Source organism: Heterodontus francisci, chromosome 19 (genome assembly GCF_036365525.1).
Source record: "Heterodontus francisci isolate sHetFra1 chromosome 19, sHetFra1.hap1, whole genome shotgun sequence".
NCBI lineage: Eukaryota > Metazoa > Chordata > Chondrichthyes > Heterodontiformes > Heterodontidae > Heterodontus > Heterodontus francisci.
The window spans coordinates 61,070,695-61,087,201 of NC_090389.1; the positions used below are offsets into that span (position 1 = coordinate 61,070,695).

Below are 16,507 nucleotides of genomic sequence, written 5' to 3' on the forward strand. Positions count from 1 at the left end.
CTAAGATAAAAAAGGGGACTTCAAAATTTAATGTTGGGACTTTAAAAATTTTAATCTGTGTGTTTATGTTTTACTTCATTACTAGTTAAGACTTGTTTTATAATAAACTGTTAATTTTGTTGCTCATTAAAGAAACCTGGTTCATGTGTTCTATTCTGGGAAAAATAGAGTACATGATTAACCGTATCGATAAGTGGGAAAATTAAAAAATATGTTGTGACCTGTGGAGAAGTGAGACTGAATTAACAGTGCATGCCCCCCGCTTCGGTCGTAACAACGGCCAAGATTGGAACATTGGGAGCATGCTACTTGCAAATAATTTCAGATGCTTCATTTCTGTGTTCAACTCATGAGTATGTGAGAAGAAGGTGACTGTGGAGGTTTTAAATTACACATTTTCTGAAGACTTTAATCAATTTTTTTTATAAAGAACATAAAAAATAGGAGCAGGAGTAGACCATATGGCCCATCGAGCCTGCTCCACCATTCTATATGATCATGGCTGATCTTTGGCTTCAACTCCACTTTCCCTGCCTGCTCCCCATATCCCTTGATTCCTTGAGAGACCAAAAATCTATCTATCCCAGCCTTAAATGTATTCAATGATGGAGCATCCACAACCTTCTGGGGTAGAGAATTCCAAAGATTCACAATCCTCTGCGTGAAGAAGTTTCTCCTCATCTCAGCCCTAAATGATTGGCCCCTTATCCTGAGACTGTGCCCCTGTGTTCTAGATTCCTCAGCCAGGGCAAACAACCTCCCAGTGTCTACCCTGTCAAGCCCCTTCAGAATCTTGTATGTTTCAATGCGTATAAGATTTTTTTTACAGAGAATTGTCAGGATTAAGTAATGGGTTTTGTTGTACACTTCAAAATCAGGCCTCTTTATATAAAATATTTCTGTGTGTGTGTGTATATATATATATATATAAAAATCTGTGTGTATATACACATATACATATATATGAATAAAATCTATATAATTTCTCTGGAGCACATCTTTAACTGGATTTTAAAATCTATTGTTATGAGGTACATTCAAAGTCACAAGAAAACAGTTTCTTATTGAATGACATGATCTCTTAAAGAATTTACAAAAGGGAAGGAAGCTATTCGGGAATCGAGCAATATTCAGGGATCAACAGTACAACTCCACTGGCTATTAAAAGATATGAACTGAAAAATTGTTTCTAAGTCCTGCAGGGGCAAGAGGTTAAAGACCAGGGACAAGCCAGAACTATAATAGAAAAGGCCATTTCTTAGAATAATAACCCTATGCAGAATTTGGTCATTATGTTGATATTTGCTGAATTCTTCTATGCCTCAAAAGTCCTTTTAGTTCCTTTTAGCCAGTACAAACTCTGGCCCATGTGAAATATCTGCCTATTTGAAGTGGGTGCTCAGTATATCACATGAGATTCTATTTAACCCAGTATATGTGCCAGTTGGGTTAATTGCTATTAGTCATAGAATCATAGAAACTTACACCACAGAAGGAGGTCATTTGGTCCATCGTGTGTGTATCGGCTCTTTGAATGAACTGTCCAATCCATTTCCACACACCAGCTATTTCCCCATAATCCTGCAAATTAGTCCTCTTCAAATACATGTACAGTTGCTTTCTGAATGTCCTTGTGGAATCTGCTTCCACCACTTATTCAGGTTATGCATTCCAGATCTTAAAATGTCTTTTTCTTCATTTTCCCTTTAGTTCTTTTGCCAATGACTTTAAATCTGTGATCTCTGGTTACTGCGCCACTTGACAGTGGGAAGAAGTTCTCTCTCTTTACTTTACCTTTGCTTTATAATTTTGAATGCCTCTATTAGGTCTCCTCTTAATCTTCTCCATTGTAAGGAGAACAATCCCATTTTCTCCTCTCTGCCAGGATATTGTGTTTTTGAACAGCACACCAAAATTGAACATATAATTTGGGCTAACACCTTGTGTTTTAATAGACACCACATAGTCTGAGGTGTCATTCTTCAGATGAAACAATAATAAAGATCCTATTTGTCTGTTCAAGCAGATGTTCAAATCTATAGTACCATTTCAAAAGAAGTACTCCTGATTTTCTAACCAACATTTTTCTTCCATGATACCAGCAAAAAGAACAGATTAAACGCCTTTGCCTATCCGCCCAATTCCTTGGCCAGGAGTCTTCTCCTCTGCTCAGTGGACCCTTTTACCCATCTCCAGTTTTCTCCCTCCACTTGGACCTCTCCCTCTAGCCTCTTATCCCCTCTTGATCATTCCATTGAGAATTGCTGGCGTGACATTGGCCATCTCAGCTACCCTGCTCCCCTCACTCACTCTAGCCTATCTCCCTCTGAAGTTGCCACACTTTGTTCTCGGGTCCAACCCTAACATTGTCATCAAATCTGCTGTTGTTGTCTGGCATACCAACCTCTACCTAGCAGAGGCCGGACACCAACCCGCCTCCTCGACCATGACCCCATCATCAAACATCAAGCTATTGTACCCAGGACTGTCACTGACCTTATCTTCTCTGGAGGTCTTCCCTCCATGGCCTCCAGCCTCATAGTTCACCTTCCCAAAATCCACAAACAGGACTGTCTGGTAGATCCATTGTTTCAGCCTGTTCCTGCCCCACCGAACTGATTTCTTCCTATCTTGACTCTATTTTGTTCTCTGCTTGTCCAGTCTCTTCCTACCTGCATTCATATCTCTTCCGATACACTCCATCATGTCAACAGTTTCTTGGCCCAAGCCATCTCCTTTTTACCATGGATGTCCAAGCCTTCTGCACCTTCTTTTCCCCCACCAGATGGCCTGAGAGCTCTCAACTTCTTCCTTGGACAGAGGGCCCAACAATCCCCATTCACCACCAGCCTCCTCCGTCTGGCTGAACTTGTTCTCACATTGAACAACTTCTTCTTCAACTCCACCCACTTACTCGAAATAAAAGGTGTTGCTGTGAGTACCTGCATGGGTCCTAGCTATAAAATAAAAGCAAAATACTGCGGATGCTGGAAATCTGAAATAAAAACAAGAAACGCTGGAACCACTCAGCAGGTCTGGCAGCATCTGTGGAAAGAGAAGCAGAGTTAACGTTTCGGGTCAGTGACCCTTCTTCGGAACTGGCAAATATTAGAAATGTCAAAGGTTATAAGCAAGTGAGGCGGGGGTGGGGCAAGAGATAACAAAGGAGAAGGTGTTGTTTGGACAAGGCCACATTGCTGAACAAAAGGTCATGGAGCAAAGGCAAACAATATGTTAATGGTGTGTTGAAAGACAAAGCATTAGTACAGATAGGGTGTTAACGGACTGAAGATTGAACAGCAGCAAGTACAAACATGAAAAAAAAACAGTGGGTAAGCAAACTGAACAAACTAAGATGAAATGAAATAAACATATAAAAAAAATTGTAAAAAAAAGAAAAAATAAAAGTAAAATGGGGGGCCCCCATCATGCTCTAAAATTATTGAACTCAATGTTCAGTCCGGCAGGCTGTAGTGTGCCTAATCGGTAAATGAGATGCTGTTCCTCGAGCTTGCGTTGATGTTCACTGGAACACTGCAGCAATCCCAGGGCAGAGATGTGAGCATGAGGGGTGGGGGGGGGGGGGGGGGGGGTGCTGTTGAAATGGCAAGCAACCAGAAGCTTGCGGACTGAGCGGAGGTGTTCCGCAAAGCGGTCACCCAGTCTGTGTTTGGTCTCCCCAATGTAGAGGAGACCACATTGTGAGCAGCGAATACAGTATACTACATTGAAAGAAGTACAAGTAAATCGCTGCACACAATGTGGTCTCCTCTACATTGGGGAGACCAAATGCAGACTGGGTGACCGCTTTGCGAAACACCTCCGCTCAGTCCGCAAGCAGGACCCTGAGCTTCCGGTTGCTTGCCATTTCAACACTCCCCCCTGCTCTCATGCTCACATCTCTATCCTGGGCTTGCTGCAGTGTTCCAGTGAACATCAACGCAAGCTCGAGGAACAGCATCTCATTTACCGGTTAGGCACACTACAGCCTGCCGGACTGAACATTGAGTTCAATAATTTCAGAGCATGACGGGGCCCCCCATTTTACTTTTATTTTTAGTTATTTTTTCTTTTTTTCTTTTTTACATTTTTTACAATTTTTTTAATATGTTTATTTCATTTCATCTTAGTTTGTTCAGTTTGCTTACCCACTGTTTTTTTTTCATGTTTGTATTTGCTGCTGTTCAATCTTCAGTCCGTTAACACCCTATCTGTACTAATGCTTTGTCTTTCAACACACCATTAACATATTGTTTGCCTTTGCTCCATGACCTTTTGGTCAGCAATGTGGCCTTGTCCAATCTACACCTTCTCCTTTGTTATCTCTTGCCCCACCCTGCCTCACTTGCTTATAACCTTTGACATTTCTAATATTTGCCAGTTCCGAAGAAGGGTCACTGACCCGAAACGTTAACTCTGCTTCTCTTTCCACAGGTGCTGCTAGACCTGCTGAGTGGTTCCAGCATTTCTTGTTTTTATTTTTGGGTCCTAGCTATGCCTGTCTTTTTGTGAAATATGTGGAACATTCCTTGTTCCAGTCCTACCCCGTCTCTCTCCCTCACTTTTTTCCAGTACATTGATGACTGTATTGGTGCTGCTTCCTGCTCTCATTCTGAACTGGAAAATTTCATTGACTTTGCTTCCAACTTCCACCTTCTCTCAGCTTCTCATGGTCCATCTCCGACTTTTCCCTTCCCTTCCTCGACTTCTCTGTCTCCATACCTGGGAATCGGCTATCGACCAATATTTACTATAAGCCCACGGACTCCCACAGCCAACTTGACTGAACTTCCTCACACCCTGCTTCCTGTAAGGACTGTATTCCATTCTCCCAGTTTCTCTGATTCTATTGCATCTGTTCAGACGATGCAACTTTTCATATTAGCAGTACCAATATGTCTTCCTTTTTCTTCAGCCGAGGACTTCACCCCCCCCCAACCCCACCACCATAGTTGACAGGGCCTCAACCATGTCCTTTCTATTTCATGCACTTCTACTTTCACCCCTTCCCCTTCCTCCCAGAACCACCGTAGGGTTTCCCTTTTCCTCACTTTCCACCCTACCAGTTTCCGTATTCAAAGGATCATCTTCCACCACCTCCAGTGTGACAGTACCACCAAAGACATCTTCCCCTCACCTCTGCTTTCAGCATTCCAAAAGGACCGTTCCCTCTGTGACACACTGGTCCACTCCTCAGTCACACCTAACACACCCTCCCTTTCCTCTGGCATCTCTCCATGCAAGTGCAGGAGATGCAACACCTGCCCTTTTACAACCTCCTGTCTCACTGTCCAAAGCCCCAAACACTCCTAAGTGAAAGTGATTTACTTGTACTACTTTCAATTTAGTATACTGTGTTCGCTGCTCACAATGTGATCTCCTCCACATTGGGAGAGCAAACACAGACTGGGTGACCACTTCGCGGAACTTCTCCATTCAGTCTGCGAGCATGACCCTGAGCTTCCTGTTGCCTGTCATTTCAATTCCCTCGTTTGCTCCCATTCTGACTTTTTGGTCCTTGGCCTGCTGCAGTGTTCTAATGAAGCTCAATGCAAGCTCGAGGAACAGCACCTCATCTTTTGACTCTGCACTTTACAGCACTTTGGACTCAACATTGAATTCAACAATTTTTAGGTCATAACCTCTGCTCCCATCTTGTTTCATTATTTTGCTAGTTTGTTCTTTTTTTCTCCTTGTTTGTTTCTTAATCCCTGTACTTTGTATTCGGATGGCTGCTTTCCTGCCATTTTCACTGCATCTAGATGCATCTTTTGTTTCTTTACTTGTCCCATTACCACTCCCTTTCGCTTTGTACCATGAAACCTTTTGTCATTTAATCTGTCCTGCCCTCCACCCTATCACAGACCTTCCCTCCCTCCCCCACTTTCATTTGCTCAAAACCTATGACATTTCTAACTTTTCTCAGTTCTGATGAAAAGTCACAGACCTGAAACCTTAACTCTGTTTCTCTCCCCACAGATGCTGCCAGACCTGCTGAGTGTTTCTGGCATTTTCTATTTTCATTTCAGATTTCTAGCATCTGCAATATTTTGCTTTTGTTAGATTAAATGAACTGTTTATTGTACATTACTGGCTGAGGATGGCTGCTCCTTTTAATAAGGCGCTATATAATTGCAAGTATCTTATTATGAAAAAAGGAACAGCTTCTGAATTGCAAGGGAGCAATGTCCACCTCTGGGGGAATTACTGTGGACAAAATGTTTATCAAAAGATGTGAAATTGACAGTGATGTAACTACTTTGCATTAGACACTGCTTATGGCACCGGTTCTTGTGTTTTAAGTGTTAAATATTTTTAAGTCGCAAATAATTTTGTGATTTGAGGCCTTGGTTATAATGCTGATTCATCAGTGAAGTCTTTTAGTTCACATGCCAAAAACAGGAATTCAGTGATTGCTTTAGTATTGAAAATTCAAGTCAAATGAAGAATAGAATGTTTTTCTTTCTTGCTAAGTGGTTTTGACTGACAAACCTGAAAGGCTGAAGGTTTCACAACCTGCACATTCATCGCAGATATGTCAACAATGGCACCAGTCATGTTTTTACAGTGTGACAGGGAAACATATACATTATTATATGGAAACCTTTTATAGAAAGTGAATGGTGATTTAATGTACAAGTTAGAGTTTTATTGTTTGTTTTAACAGTGAACACCCAGAAGTACTCAAAGCTATTTATCACTGAATTTTCATTGCAAGTTTATTAAGCTAAACATTAATTGTAGACTTTTTAGTTCAGCCTCTTTCGAGGGTGGTTAAATGGTATTTATTGCACAGCCTTGAGTGTTGAACATCCAAGGAGCAATAGGAAATTGCTTTTTAAGGAGCAATAGAAAATATATTTTTAATCCTTCTCAGCACATAACATCCTTGGCTCTCGGAATAGGTAGCCAATCTGACGCAATTCCACATCATAATCAACAGCCAGTAAGTTTCTTATTAAATATACCTCCGGATGTCCAATTTAAATTTTTTATTCTACACTAAACTCAATAGAATAATAGTTGGTGTCCCATGGTGTTGCGTGCAGAAAAAAAAATTCCGTTAACTCTTTCTCTTCCCTCTTTTTACATCTTTCTGCTTATGTTGCACTTTTTCTCTATTTTTCTATCATTTTTGCGTATTTCTCATAATGTGTTGTCTTTCTGCTTGTGTCTCACGTTGTCGCACTCTTCCTCTCTGTCAATTTCCCCTTTCTCTGTCTCATCATTGCTGTAATTTTCCCAACACCTCTTTGGCTGTCATTAAGGTTTCCAACTGTAGACTTATTCTTGGAGGTTTGGTTCACATGACATTCGCTGCAGTCTGCAAATGTTGTTACATTTATGTAATAGCTTTGCTGAGGGTGTCAATGACTGCCATTAAAGGCTATAGTGACCTCAGTGTGGTGGAGCAAGTTGGAGGCTTGGTTTACTTCATTTTACACTCTGCACTTTGAAATTAACTTGACATCTTTGCAACAAACTAAAACTATAATAATTTTGGTGTCTCTGTCAATTGCAGGGACAAAAACCCTCGAATAGGTGATATTCTTCAAAAACTGGCTCCTTTCTTAAAGATGTATGGGGAATATGTAAAGAATTTTGACCGAGCAATGGACCTGGTGAACTCCTGGATGCAGCGGTCAACCCAATTTAAATCCATCATTCAGAACATTCAAGTGAGTTCTCTACATTATGTAGGAATATGCACATTTGCTTTCTTATTAGTGCATATTTGTATTTTGAACCCAGAATTAACTGGACATAAAAATAAAAGTCATGACTCTACATGTAGGGTGATATGTTCTCAATTTTAGAACCCAGTATATATGGAAAGAATGTGATATTTTGATAAAAGCAAAATACTGAAGATGCTGGAAAATATTCAGGCCTGGTGGCATCTGTGGAGAGAGAAGCAGAGTTAACGTTTCAGGTCAGTGACCTTTCATCAGAACTGGCAAAGGTTAGAAAAGTAATAGGTTTTAAGCAAAAATGAGGGGGTGGGGCAAGAGATAACAAAAGGGAAGGTGTTGATAGTTGTTCTCTGTGACTCTGTCCTATCTACACCTTCCCTTTTGTTATCTCTTGGCCCACCCCTGCTTTATTTGCTTAAAACCTATTACTTTTCTAACCTTTGCCAGTTCTGATGAAAGGTCACTGACCTGAAACATTAACTCTGTTTCTCTCTCCACAGATCCGATATTTTGAACCTGTTTGATTTGCATTTGGGCCTGGCTGTCCTATTGCTTATTTCTCGTCAATTGGGGTTAAGTATATGAAATATAGGTCCAGAGTGAAACTGCACATCCTGGAGATGAAGCTCAATTTTTCCAGAAAAGTGGAATGTCATAAGATAAATGGATTTCTTTCTACTTGTTTTTCCAGGCATGATTCCAATGCAAATTTTATGGTTAAGAGACAGCCTTCATAATTGGTAAAGGGTTACATACCTGCTCAGGATCTCATTTTTCTTGTGTACAGGCCACATTATTCACTGACATTGCGTCCATATGATGGTTATGTCATTGTGAGTTATTGGTATGCAATACAAACAAGGACTGACATAGGGTATGCGCACAAATCTCAAAGTCCATGTGCACCTAGTAGTCTTGGCTAGTGTAGCATAAAAGAAGTCGGTAGCAACCTGCCCTTGACTATCTGTCTTCTTGCACTGAAATGATTTCAGACTGTTTGTATATTAAGCTTTAGCTTGGAAGTTTAACCATTCATTGAAAATGGGAAGTGGATTTTTGTCATTGTTTCTAAACAAGAATGATATTTATAGCCTGATAATTTATAATTCCAGTGGGAATAGCTGTTGTGACATCAAAGTGATGTACACCTGACTTTGGAACTGACCAAGGCCTACTGATTTTAGGGACTATCCTGGTCTATTACAGTAAAACTGAGAAAAAGTACAGCAAAGAATTGATTATGACAGAGAAATCATATAAAAATCTAAGTAAAAGAAATTAGAGATTAAAGAGGGGGAAAACAAAGGAATAGTTTGAAATCATTAAAATATAATAATACAACCTTCAGCAGTAGACTTTGTTATGGACAGATATTATTCCAGGTTGGCTCTGTATCAATTATGTGCTAGTGAGGATCCAGGAGTTGTCATATATACTCATTTCTAAGGTATAATGAAACATTGGCACATGAAGTATGTCATTTACATGGTATATCCTTAATAATTTTCCAATCAGTTCAGTGGATGTGTATGTGATTAATTGTTAATGATTTATACTGACTGGATTCTTTGGATCACGATCTAAAGATATTAATCCAGCTGAATCAAGTCAGTTCTAAGGTTCTGTATTCTCTAGAGTTTTGAAAAATGAGAGGTGATCGCATTGAAACCAACAAAATACTTAAAAGGAAAGACAGGGTAGATGCAGTTAAGATGTTTGCCCTGTTTGGGGAGTCCAGAACCAGGGGACACAGTTTCAAAATAAGGGGGAAGCCACTTAGGACAGAGATGAGGAGAAATTTCTTCACTCAGAGGGTTGTGAATCGTTGGAATTCTCTACCCCAGAGGGCTGTGGAAGCTCAGTCATTGAATATGTTTAAAGCAGAGTTTGACAGATTTCTAAATACAAATGACATAAGGGGATATGACGATAGTGTAGGAAAAAGGCATTGAAGCGGATGTTCAGCCATTATCATATTGAATGGTGGGGCAGGCTCAATGGGCTGAATGGCCTACTCCTGTTCCGATGCTCAGTTGAGCAAATTTAACCTGAAATGTACATTCTCTTTGTGGCAGTCTTTTGGTAAGTTGTACTCCTAAGAATGAATATGTTTTTAATAATTAGCCGATAAGTGTCTGATGACATTGCTCATAGGGTAGTCCAGTCCCACCACTTAGCTGGAAGCTGGCAGCAGCAAATAGCCACCTAATCTTCAGCTGCCAACAGCCGTTCTGTGCTCTGTTCATGACCATTCCAGGCAAGAAGTGGACTGGCGGCATTTAAATGATGTCTGGCAGTTAAAATCATGTGGACTTGTGCTGCTTATGCCAGGCAGGTAATAAATTCACTGGAGTTTCCTGGAAACCTGTTCTGAGTTAAAGGACTGGATTTTCAAAGCCGGCTGAGTGCGGGTACAGGGATGAGAGCTGGAACTGCCGCCTCTGGAATGTGACCCCATTTTTAAAGGGACTCCAGCAGGAGGGAACAGCTTGGGCACGCAAAACTGCAATCAATTGCCTGTTGAGCTCATTGAAGAGCTCATTAACAGGCTTGGCAGCAGCAGTTTTTAACTTTTAAAAGCTGGGAACATAGAGGCTGCCATGTGGGGAACATGACAGGGTGTTCAAGACGTGAACACAGCAGGGGGCCATGAGGGCTATGGAAAGGGCTGTTTAAAGACTGCAGAGGCCTAAAAGAAAAGTCAGCTGCTTCAAAGTGCCACAGAGTAGCCATTGCTGCAGCTGTCAGACTTGCTTTTCTCAGTGATGAGTGGCAGGAATCTGGAGAGGGGCGTGAAGCTGCTGGCATTGCAGGGCACCTGGACTGGCAGGGGAAGGCCTGGTGAATGCACAAAGCCAGCTGAGGGAGGTCAGATAGGAACAGGATACTCTGACATTGGACACAGCAGCCAAAATGAGCTGTGGCAGATGGAGCCTCCTGGACAGCAGGAGGCCAGAGGAGCACAGCAGGGGGGAGTTGTAAGGGGAAGAGGGCACTACCGACGACAGCGGGTGCATAGCCCAAGAGTCAGCTACCTGCAAATGACTGCCAATGCCATAGGAGCCTATCCAGGCAGCTGGTCTCAGTCCTGTGTGCTCTGACTCACAATAACCTGAGGCCTCGTAGCCCCATTAGCATCCCCTGCCAGCCATCAAGGTCTCCATTGCCCTAAACTTCTGTGGTTCCAGGAATCACTGTGGACCTAGGTGGCAAATCATTAGGCAGGTCACAGATGCCATTTTCAGGAGGGCAGGGTGCTACATCCATTTTGACACAAATGGGCCTGCACAGATATGGAGGTTCAGCCTCCATTGCTGGATTCCCCCAGGTGCAGGGCATCATCGATTGTACCCATGTGGCCAACAAGGCACCCAGCAACTGGCCAGTGAGATCCATCAACAGGGAGAGCTTCTACTCCCTCAACAGCCAACTGGTCTGCAACCACAACCAAGAGCCTACTTTATGTGTGCACCCGCTTTCCTGGCAGCTGCCATGACTCCTTCATCCTCTGCCAGTCCAGGCTGCATCAATCCATCACTCCATCCCCCAAAGTGCATGGATAGATCCAAGGGGACAAGGGAAATCCCTTGATGGCTACTGACCCCTCTAAATGAGCCCCAGACAGAGGCACTGAGGCGAACAGACCAATGCCACCTGCTCAGCGGGCCATCGGGTTTGTGAAGATGTGATCAGTCAGGTGACACACTTCAATACTCTCCTGCAAGGGTCTTAGTCAATGTGGTGGTCTGCTGCGCTCTCCATAACATGGCCCTCCAGAGATGTGAACCTTAAGGACAGTGAGGCCCTGAAAGGAGACAGCTCATCAGGGGAGGGGGATAACACTGAACAGAGAGGTGGCCCTGCTGCATAATGAGGTGGCCTCCTCCTGGCACCCTTTGGGAAGAGACCTCCTTCCTCTCCTTCAAGGCCTCCAGCATTACATCCAGGTCAACATTGATGAAGCAAGGGTCTGCCCTGTCCCTAGTATCAGGCCTCCAGCTTCCCTGTGACATTTCACACCCCTCTGGTGCTGTGGAAGGCAAATCTCTCCCTCAGGACAACAAGCAGCCTCAGTGATGGCTGCCATGGAAGTCTACATGAGCCCCACATTTGATCTGCCCCACTGCCATTTTCAATTTCACTGGCTCTCAGAGGACTAAAACCCGTCTCCACACTAATTTACCCATTTGAAAATTGCAATCTGAATCAGCTTCCCACAGGAGACAGGTTTCTGACCCAAAACCAGAGTTGGTTCCTCTTTGCCACCTCTATAATGAAAATCCTGACAAAATCTCTCCCTAGTTTCAGTATGGTCTTGAATAGGATTACGGTCATTATTTCCAAGGTGGTGTTCCAGATTGGTAGCTACTTCATTGCCCCACTTTGATACTCAGATTCTTGAGGAAAATTTCATTTAACAATGAGGAAGACTTGTATTTATACAGTGTCTTTTCAGACATGGCTCAAAATGCTTCACATACAATGATCTCAGAAGTGAAGTGAATATTGTTTTGTAGCTAAATGCAGCAGCTGCTCTCACGATCAGCAATGAGGTGAATGGTTTTGGTTTGTTAGTTGAGGTTGGAATTTTGGACAGAAACTGGGAGAAACCCCTACTTTTTGAATTGTGCTGTGAGAGCTTCAACATCAACCGAAGTCATTGAAGTAGCAGACAAAGCCTCAGTTTAATATCTTATCTGAAAGACAGCACCACCAACAATGCAGCACTCCTTCAGTACCTCAATGTAAAGGACTGCAATGCCCTGTTGGATAGCCTTTTATGTGAGGTAAAGGTCTGCAAAGGAAACCCGACTGAGCCCGAATGCTGGACCCAGAAGTGCAACCTGAACCCGACAAGTCGTCGGGCCGAATTGGGTAGCAGGCCTTTACCCAGGTATTGACATATTGACCCTGACGGGACCCAACGACATGTGTCGGTTTCGGGTGGGATCGCACTTCCGGGTTCGGCATTCGGGCTCGGTCGGGTTTCCTTTGCAGACCTTTACCTCAGCAGAATGTTGGCCTACATTGTGTGTTCAAGTTCTGGCGTGAGTTTAATTGTCAAACTTTTGACTCTGAGATGAGTACTATCAGCGGAATCAAGCTAATAATTATACTGATGCTGATTAAGCTAATTCTCAAACAATAAAATCATAAGTCCACTGGTTAAATTACCCAAAAATCACATTAGTTAAGAGAAAGATTGGAGGATGCAAATACAACACCATTATTCAAAAGGAAGGGACAGAACAATTAAGTAATGGGTTTATTATTTGGTAGGATAATTGCTTGAATCTACTTTCAGGAACCAAGTAAGTTTGCACTTAAAAGCAAAATTACCATCATTTTGTGAAAGGAAAGTCGCCAACTACAGTTTTTTTTTTGACAGACTGTAATAAGGGAAGATCATATACCTAGATTTTCAAAAGGATTTGACCAAATACAACACAAGAAATTAGGAGGTAAAATCGAGATTCATGGATAGGAAATTGGTTGGAAGGTGCAAACAGAGTTAGATTAACATTAAAAAGGGCAGGGGATGCGTTCTTGGATTGGTAAACAGGTTGGGCTGAGCCCCAGCATTTAATAAACTAATATTGATCTGATAAAATGTTGTGTAAATTACAAGATACATAAATTTCAAGAGCAAGGAAATAGTGCTGTACTAATATAGAGAAATTATAGGGCCTCATTTAGAGTACTGAGTTCAGTTTTAAGTTTAGGAAGGAACTTCTAGCATTGGAGAAAGTCCAGTAACTGGGATAAAGGGACCGAGACACACAAGAGACTAGCAGTGGGTTCTTTTCCTTGCGGCTGAATATTAAAAAGTGAACTGATTGAGATGTTCAAAGTAATAAATGGAATTGCCATAAATGGGGAAAGACTCCTTTCTGATCGAGGAAATCAGACCATGGATACATAAATCATAGGACTAGACCAATTCAAAGTGAATCTTTACTGGGTAGTGGGAGGACTGCCCGGAAGGATTCAATAGAGGTGTTTAAAAGGGACAGTCATACTTGGGAAGTAAAGCTATTAAGGAACATGAAGAAAAGGCGAGGTTCCAGAATTAAAAAGATTAACCTGCCGTGGCTAATAATATGATGAGCAGGCTTATTAGCCAAATGGTAAACACCTACACCTCTGTTCTTAAATGTTCCAACATCCCAAATTGAGAACTCGCTAAGCCAGACCAGCATTAGAAAGACAATTTTTAGAACAACTCAATATTTTCTCATAATTGAGATGGTATTAATTAAAATTTTTCATCAAATGGGGTGGCGCAGTGGTTAGCACCGCAGCCTCACAGCTCCAGCGACCCGGGTTCAGATCTGGGTACTGCCTTTGCGGAGTTTGCAAGTTCTCCCTGTGACCACGTGGGTTTCTGCCGGGTGCTCCGGTTTCCTCCCACAGACAAAGACTTGCAGGTTGCTAGGTAAATTGGCCATTGTAAATTGCCCCTAGTGTAGATAGGTGGTAGGATAATTGAGGGAAGGTGGGGATGTGGTAGGGAATATGGGGTTAATGTAGGATTAGTATAAATGGGTGGTTGTTGGTCGGCACAGACTCGGTGGGCCGAAGGGCCTGTTTCAGTGCTGTATCTCTCTATGTTTCTAAATGGAGTTTTTGCACATTTAACGGTATTGAAAGCTTTATTATTAGTTTGGACACAGTTTCACCATTTGTACTACCCAAAGGTATCATCTTCTTCTTTGGCCTCCTTGTCTCGGGAGACAATGGGTGAGTTCCTGGAGGTGGTCAGTGGTTTGTGGAGCAGCGCCTGGAGTGTCTATAAAGGCCAATACTAGAGTGACAGACTCTTCCACAGGTGCTGCAGAAAAAATTGGTTGTCGGGACTGTTACACATTTGGCTCTCCCCTTGCGCTTCTGTCTTTTTTCCTGCCAACTGCTAACTCTCTTCGACACGCCACACTTTAGCCCCGCCTTTATGGCTGCCCGCCAGCTCTGGCGATCGCTGGCAACTGACTCCCACGACTTGTGATCAATGTTACAGGACTTCATGTCGCGTTTGCAGACGTTTTTAAAGCGGAGACATGGACGACCGGTAGGTCTGATACCAGTGGCGAGCTCGCTGTACAATGTGTCCTTGGAGATCCTGCCATCTTCCATGCGGCTCACATGGCCAAGCCATCTCAAGCGCCGCTGACCTCAGTTGTGTGTATAAGCTGGGGATGTTGGCCGCCTCGAGGAATTCTGTGTTGGAGATGCGGTCCTGCCACCTGATGCCAAGGATTCTCTGACCAACGCAAGCAAATGGACTGCTGGGTTGAGCACTACCTAGAACTGTACTCCAGGGAGAATGTTATCACTGAGACCGCCCTCAATGCAGCCCTGTCTCTGCCAGTCATGGATGAGCTGGACGTACAGCCAACAAAATCGGATCTCAGTGATGCCATTGATTCTCTAGCCAGCGGAAAAGCCCCTGGGAAGGACGGCATTACCCCTGAAATAATCAAGAGTGCTAAGCCTGCTATACTCTCAGCACTCTACAAACTGCTTTGCCTGTGCTGGGACGAGGGAACAGGACATGCGCGATGCCAATATCATCACCCTCTATAAAAGCAAAGGTGACCGCGGTGACTGCAACAACTACCGTGGAATCTCCCTGCTCAGCAGAATGGGGAAAGTCTTCGCTCGAGTCACTTTAAACAGGCTCCAGAAGCTGGCCGAGCATGTCTACCCTGAGGCACAGTGTGGCTTTCGAGCAGAGAGATCGACCATTGACATGCTATTCTCCCTTCGTCAGCTGCAGGAGAAATGCCGCGAACAACAGATGCCCCTCTACGTTGCTTTCATTGATCTCACCAAAGCCTTTGACCTCATCAGCAGACGTGGTCTCTTCAGACTACTAGAAAAGCTCAGATATCCACCAAAGCAACTAAGTTTCATCACCTCATTCCATGACAATATGAAAGGCACAATTCAGCATAGCTGCGCCTCATCAGACCCCTTTCCTATCCTGAGTGGCGTGAAACAGGGCTGTGTTCTCGCACCTACACTGTTTGGGATTTTCTTCTCCCTGCTGCTCTCACACGTGTTCAAGTCTTCAGAAGAAGGAATTTTCCTCCACACAAGATCAGGGGGCAGGTTGTTCAACCTTGCCCGCCTAAGAGCGAAGACCAAAGTACGGAAAGTCCTCATCAGGGAACTCCTCTTTGCTGATGATGCTGCATTAACATCTCACACTGAAGAGTGTCTGCAGAGTCTCATCGACAGGTTTGCGGCTGCCTGCAACAAATTTGGCCTAACCATCAGCCTCAAGAAAACGAACATCATGGGACAGGACGTCAGAAATGCTCCATCCATCAATATCGGCAACCACGCTCTGGAAGTGGTTCAAGAGTTCACCTACCTAGGCTCAACTATCACCAGTAACCTGTCTCTTGATACAGAAATCAACAAGCGCATGGGAAAGGCTTCCACTGCTCTGTCCAGACTGGCCAAGAGAGTGTGGGAAAATGGCGCACTGACACGGAACACAAAAGTCCGAGTGTATCAAGCCTGTGTCCTCAGTACCCAAATGTATAGTGTGCAGAATAATATCTGAAGCTGTATTAATTCTGCTTCAGCCTTCTCTTTAACCAGATAAATGATAGGCTTTGCATAAATACCCAATAACCTTTTTTTTTTCTCCAGAGAATGCAGTCGCTGAGAGAAAACTGTTGATGTATTTCCGACTAAATAAAATGCACGCACATAGGATTTTAAGTTCTGTAGTGCACATTTTGTCCTCCAGTGCAATATATAGCAGAATGAAATGTTTGTGCTGTCGGTCTTGGGATTATGTGGCA

The 16,507-nt window shown here is 43.1% G+C and overlaps 1 protein-coding gene across 2 annotated transcripts in view; it reads left to right on the top strand.

Annotated features, from left to right (window-relative positions):
• The window catches only part of LOC137380100 (FYVE, RhoGEF and PH domain-containing protein 3-like), a 263,386-nt gene that overhangs the window by 195,197 nt on the left and 51,682 nt on the right, over positions 1-16,507 (top strand). For both annotated transcript variants that reach the window (XM_068051736.1, XM_068051737.1), the window contains one exon: positions 7,523-7,679. In XM_068051736.1, coding sequence (XP_067907837.1) covers positions 7,523-7,679 — 157 coding nt within the window. The remainder of the gene's footprint in view (positions 1-7,522; positions 7,680-16,507) is intronic.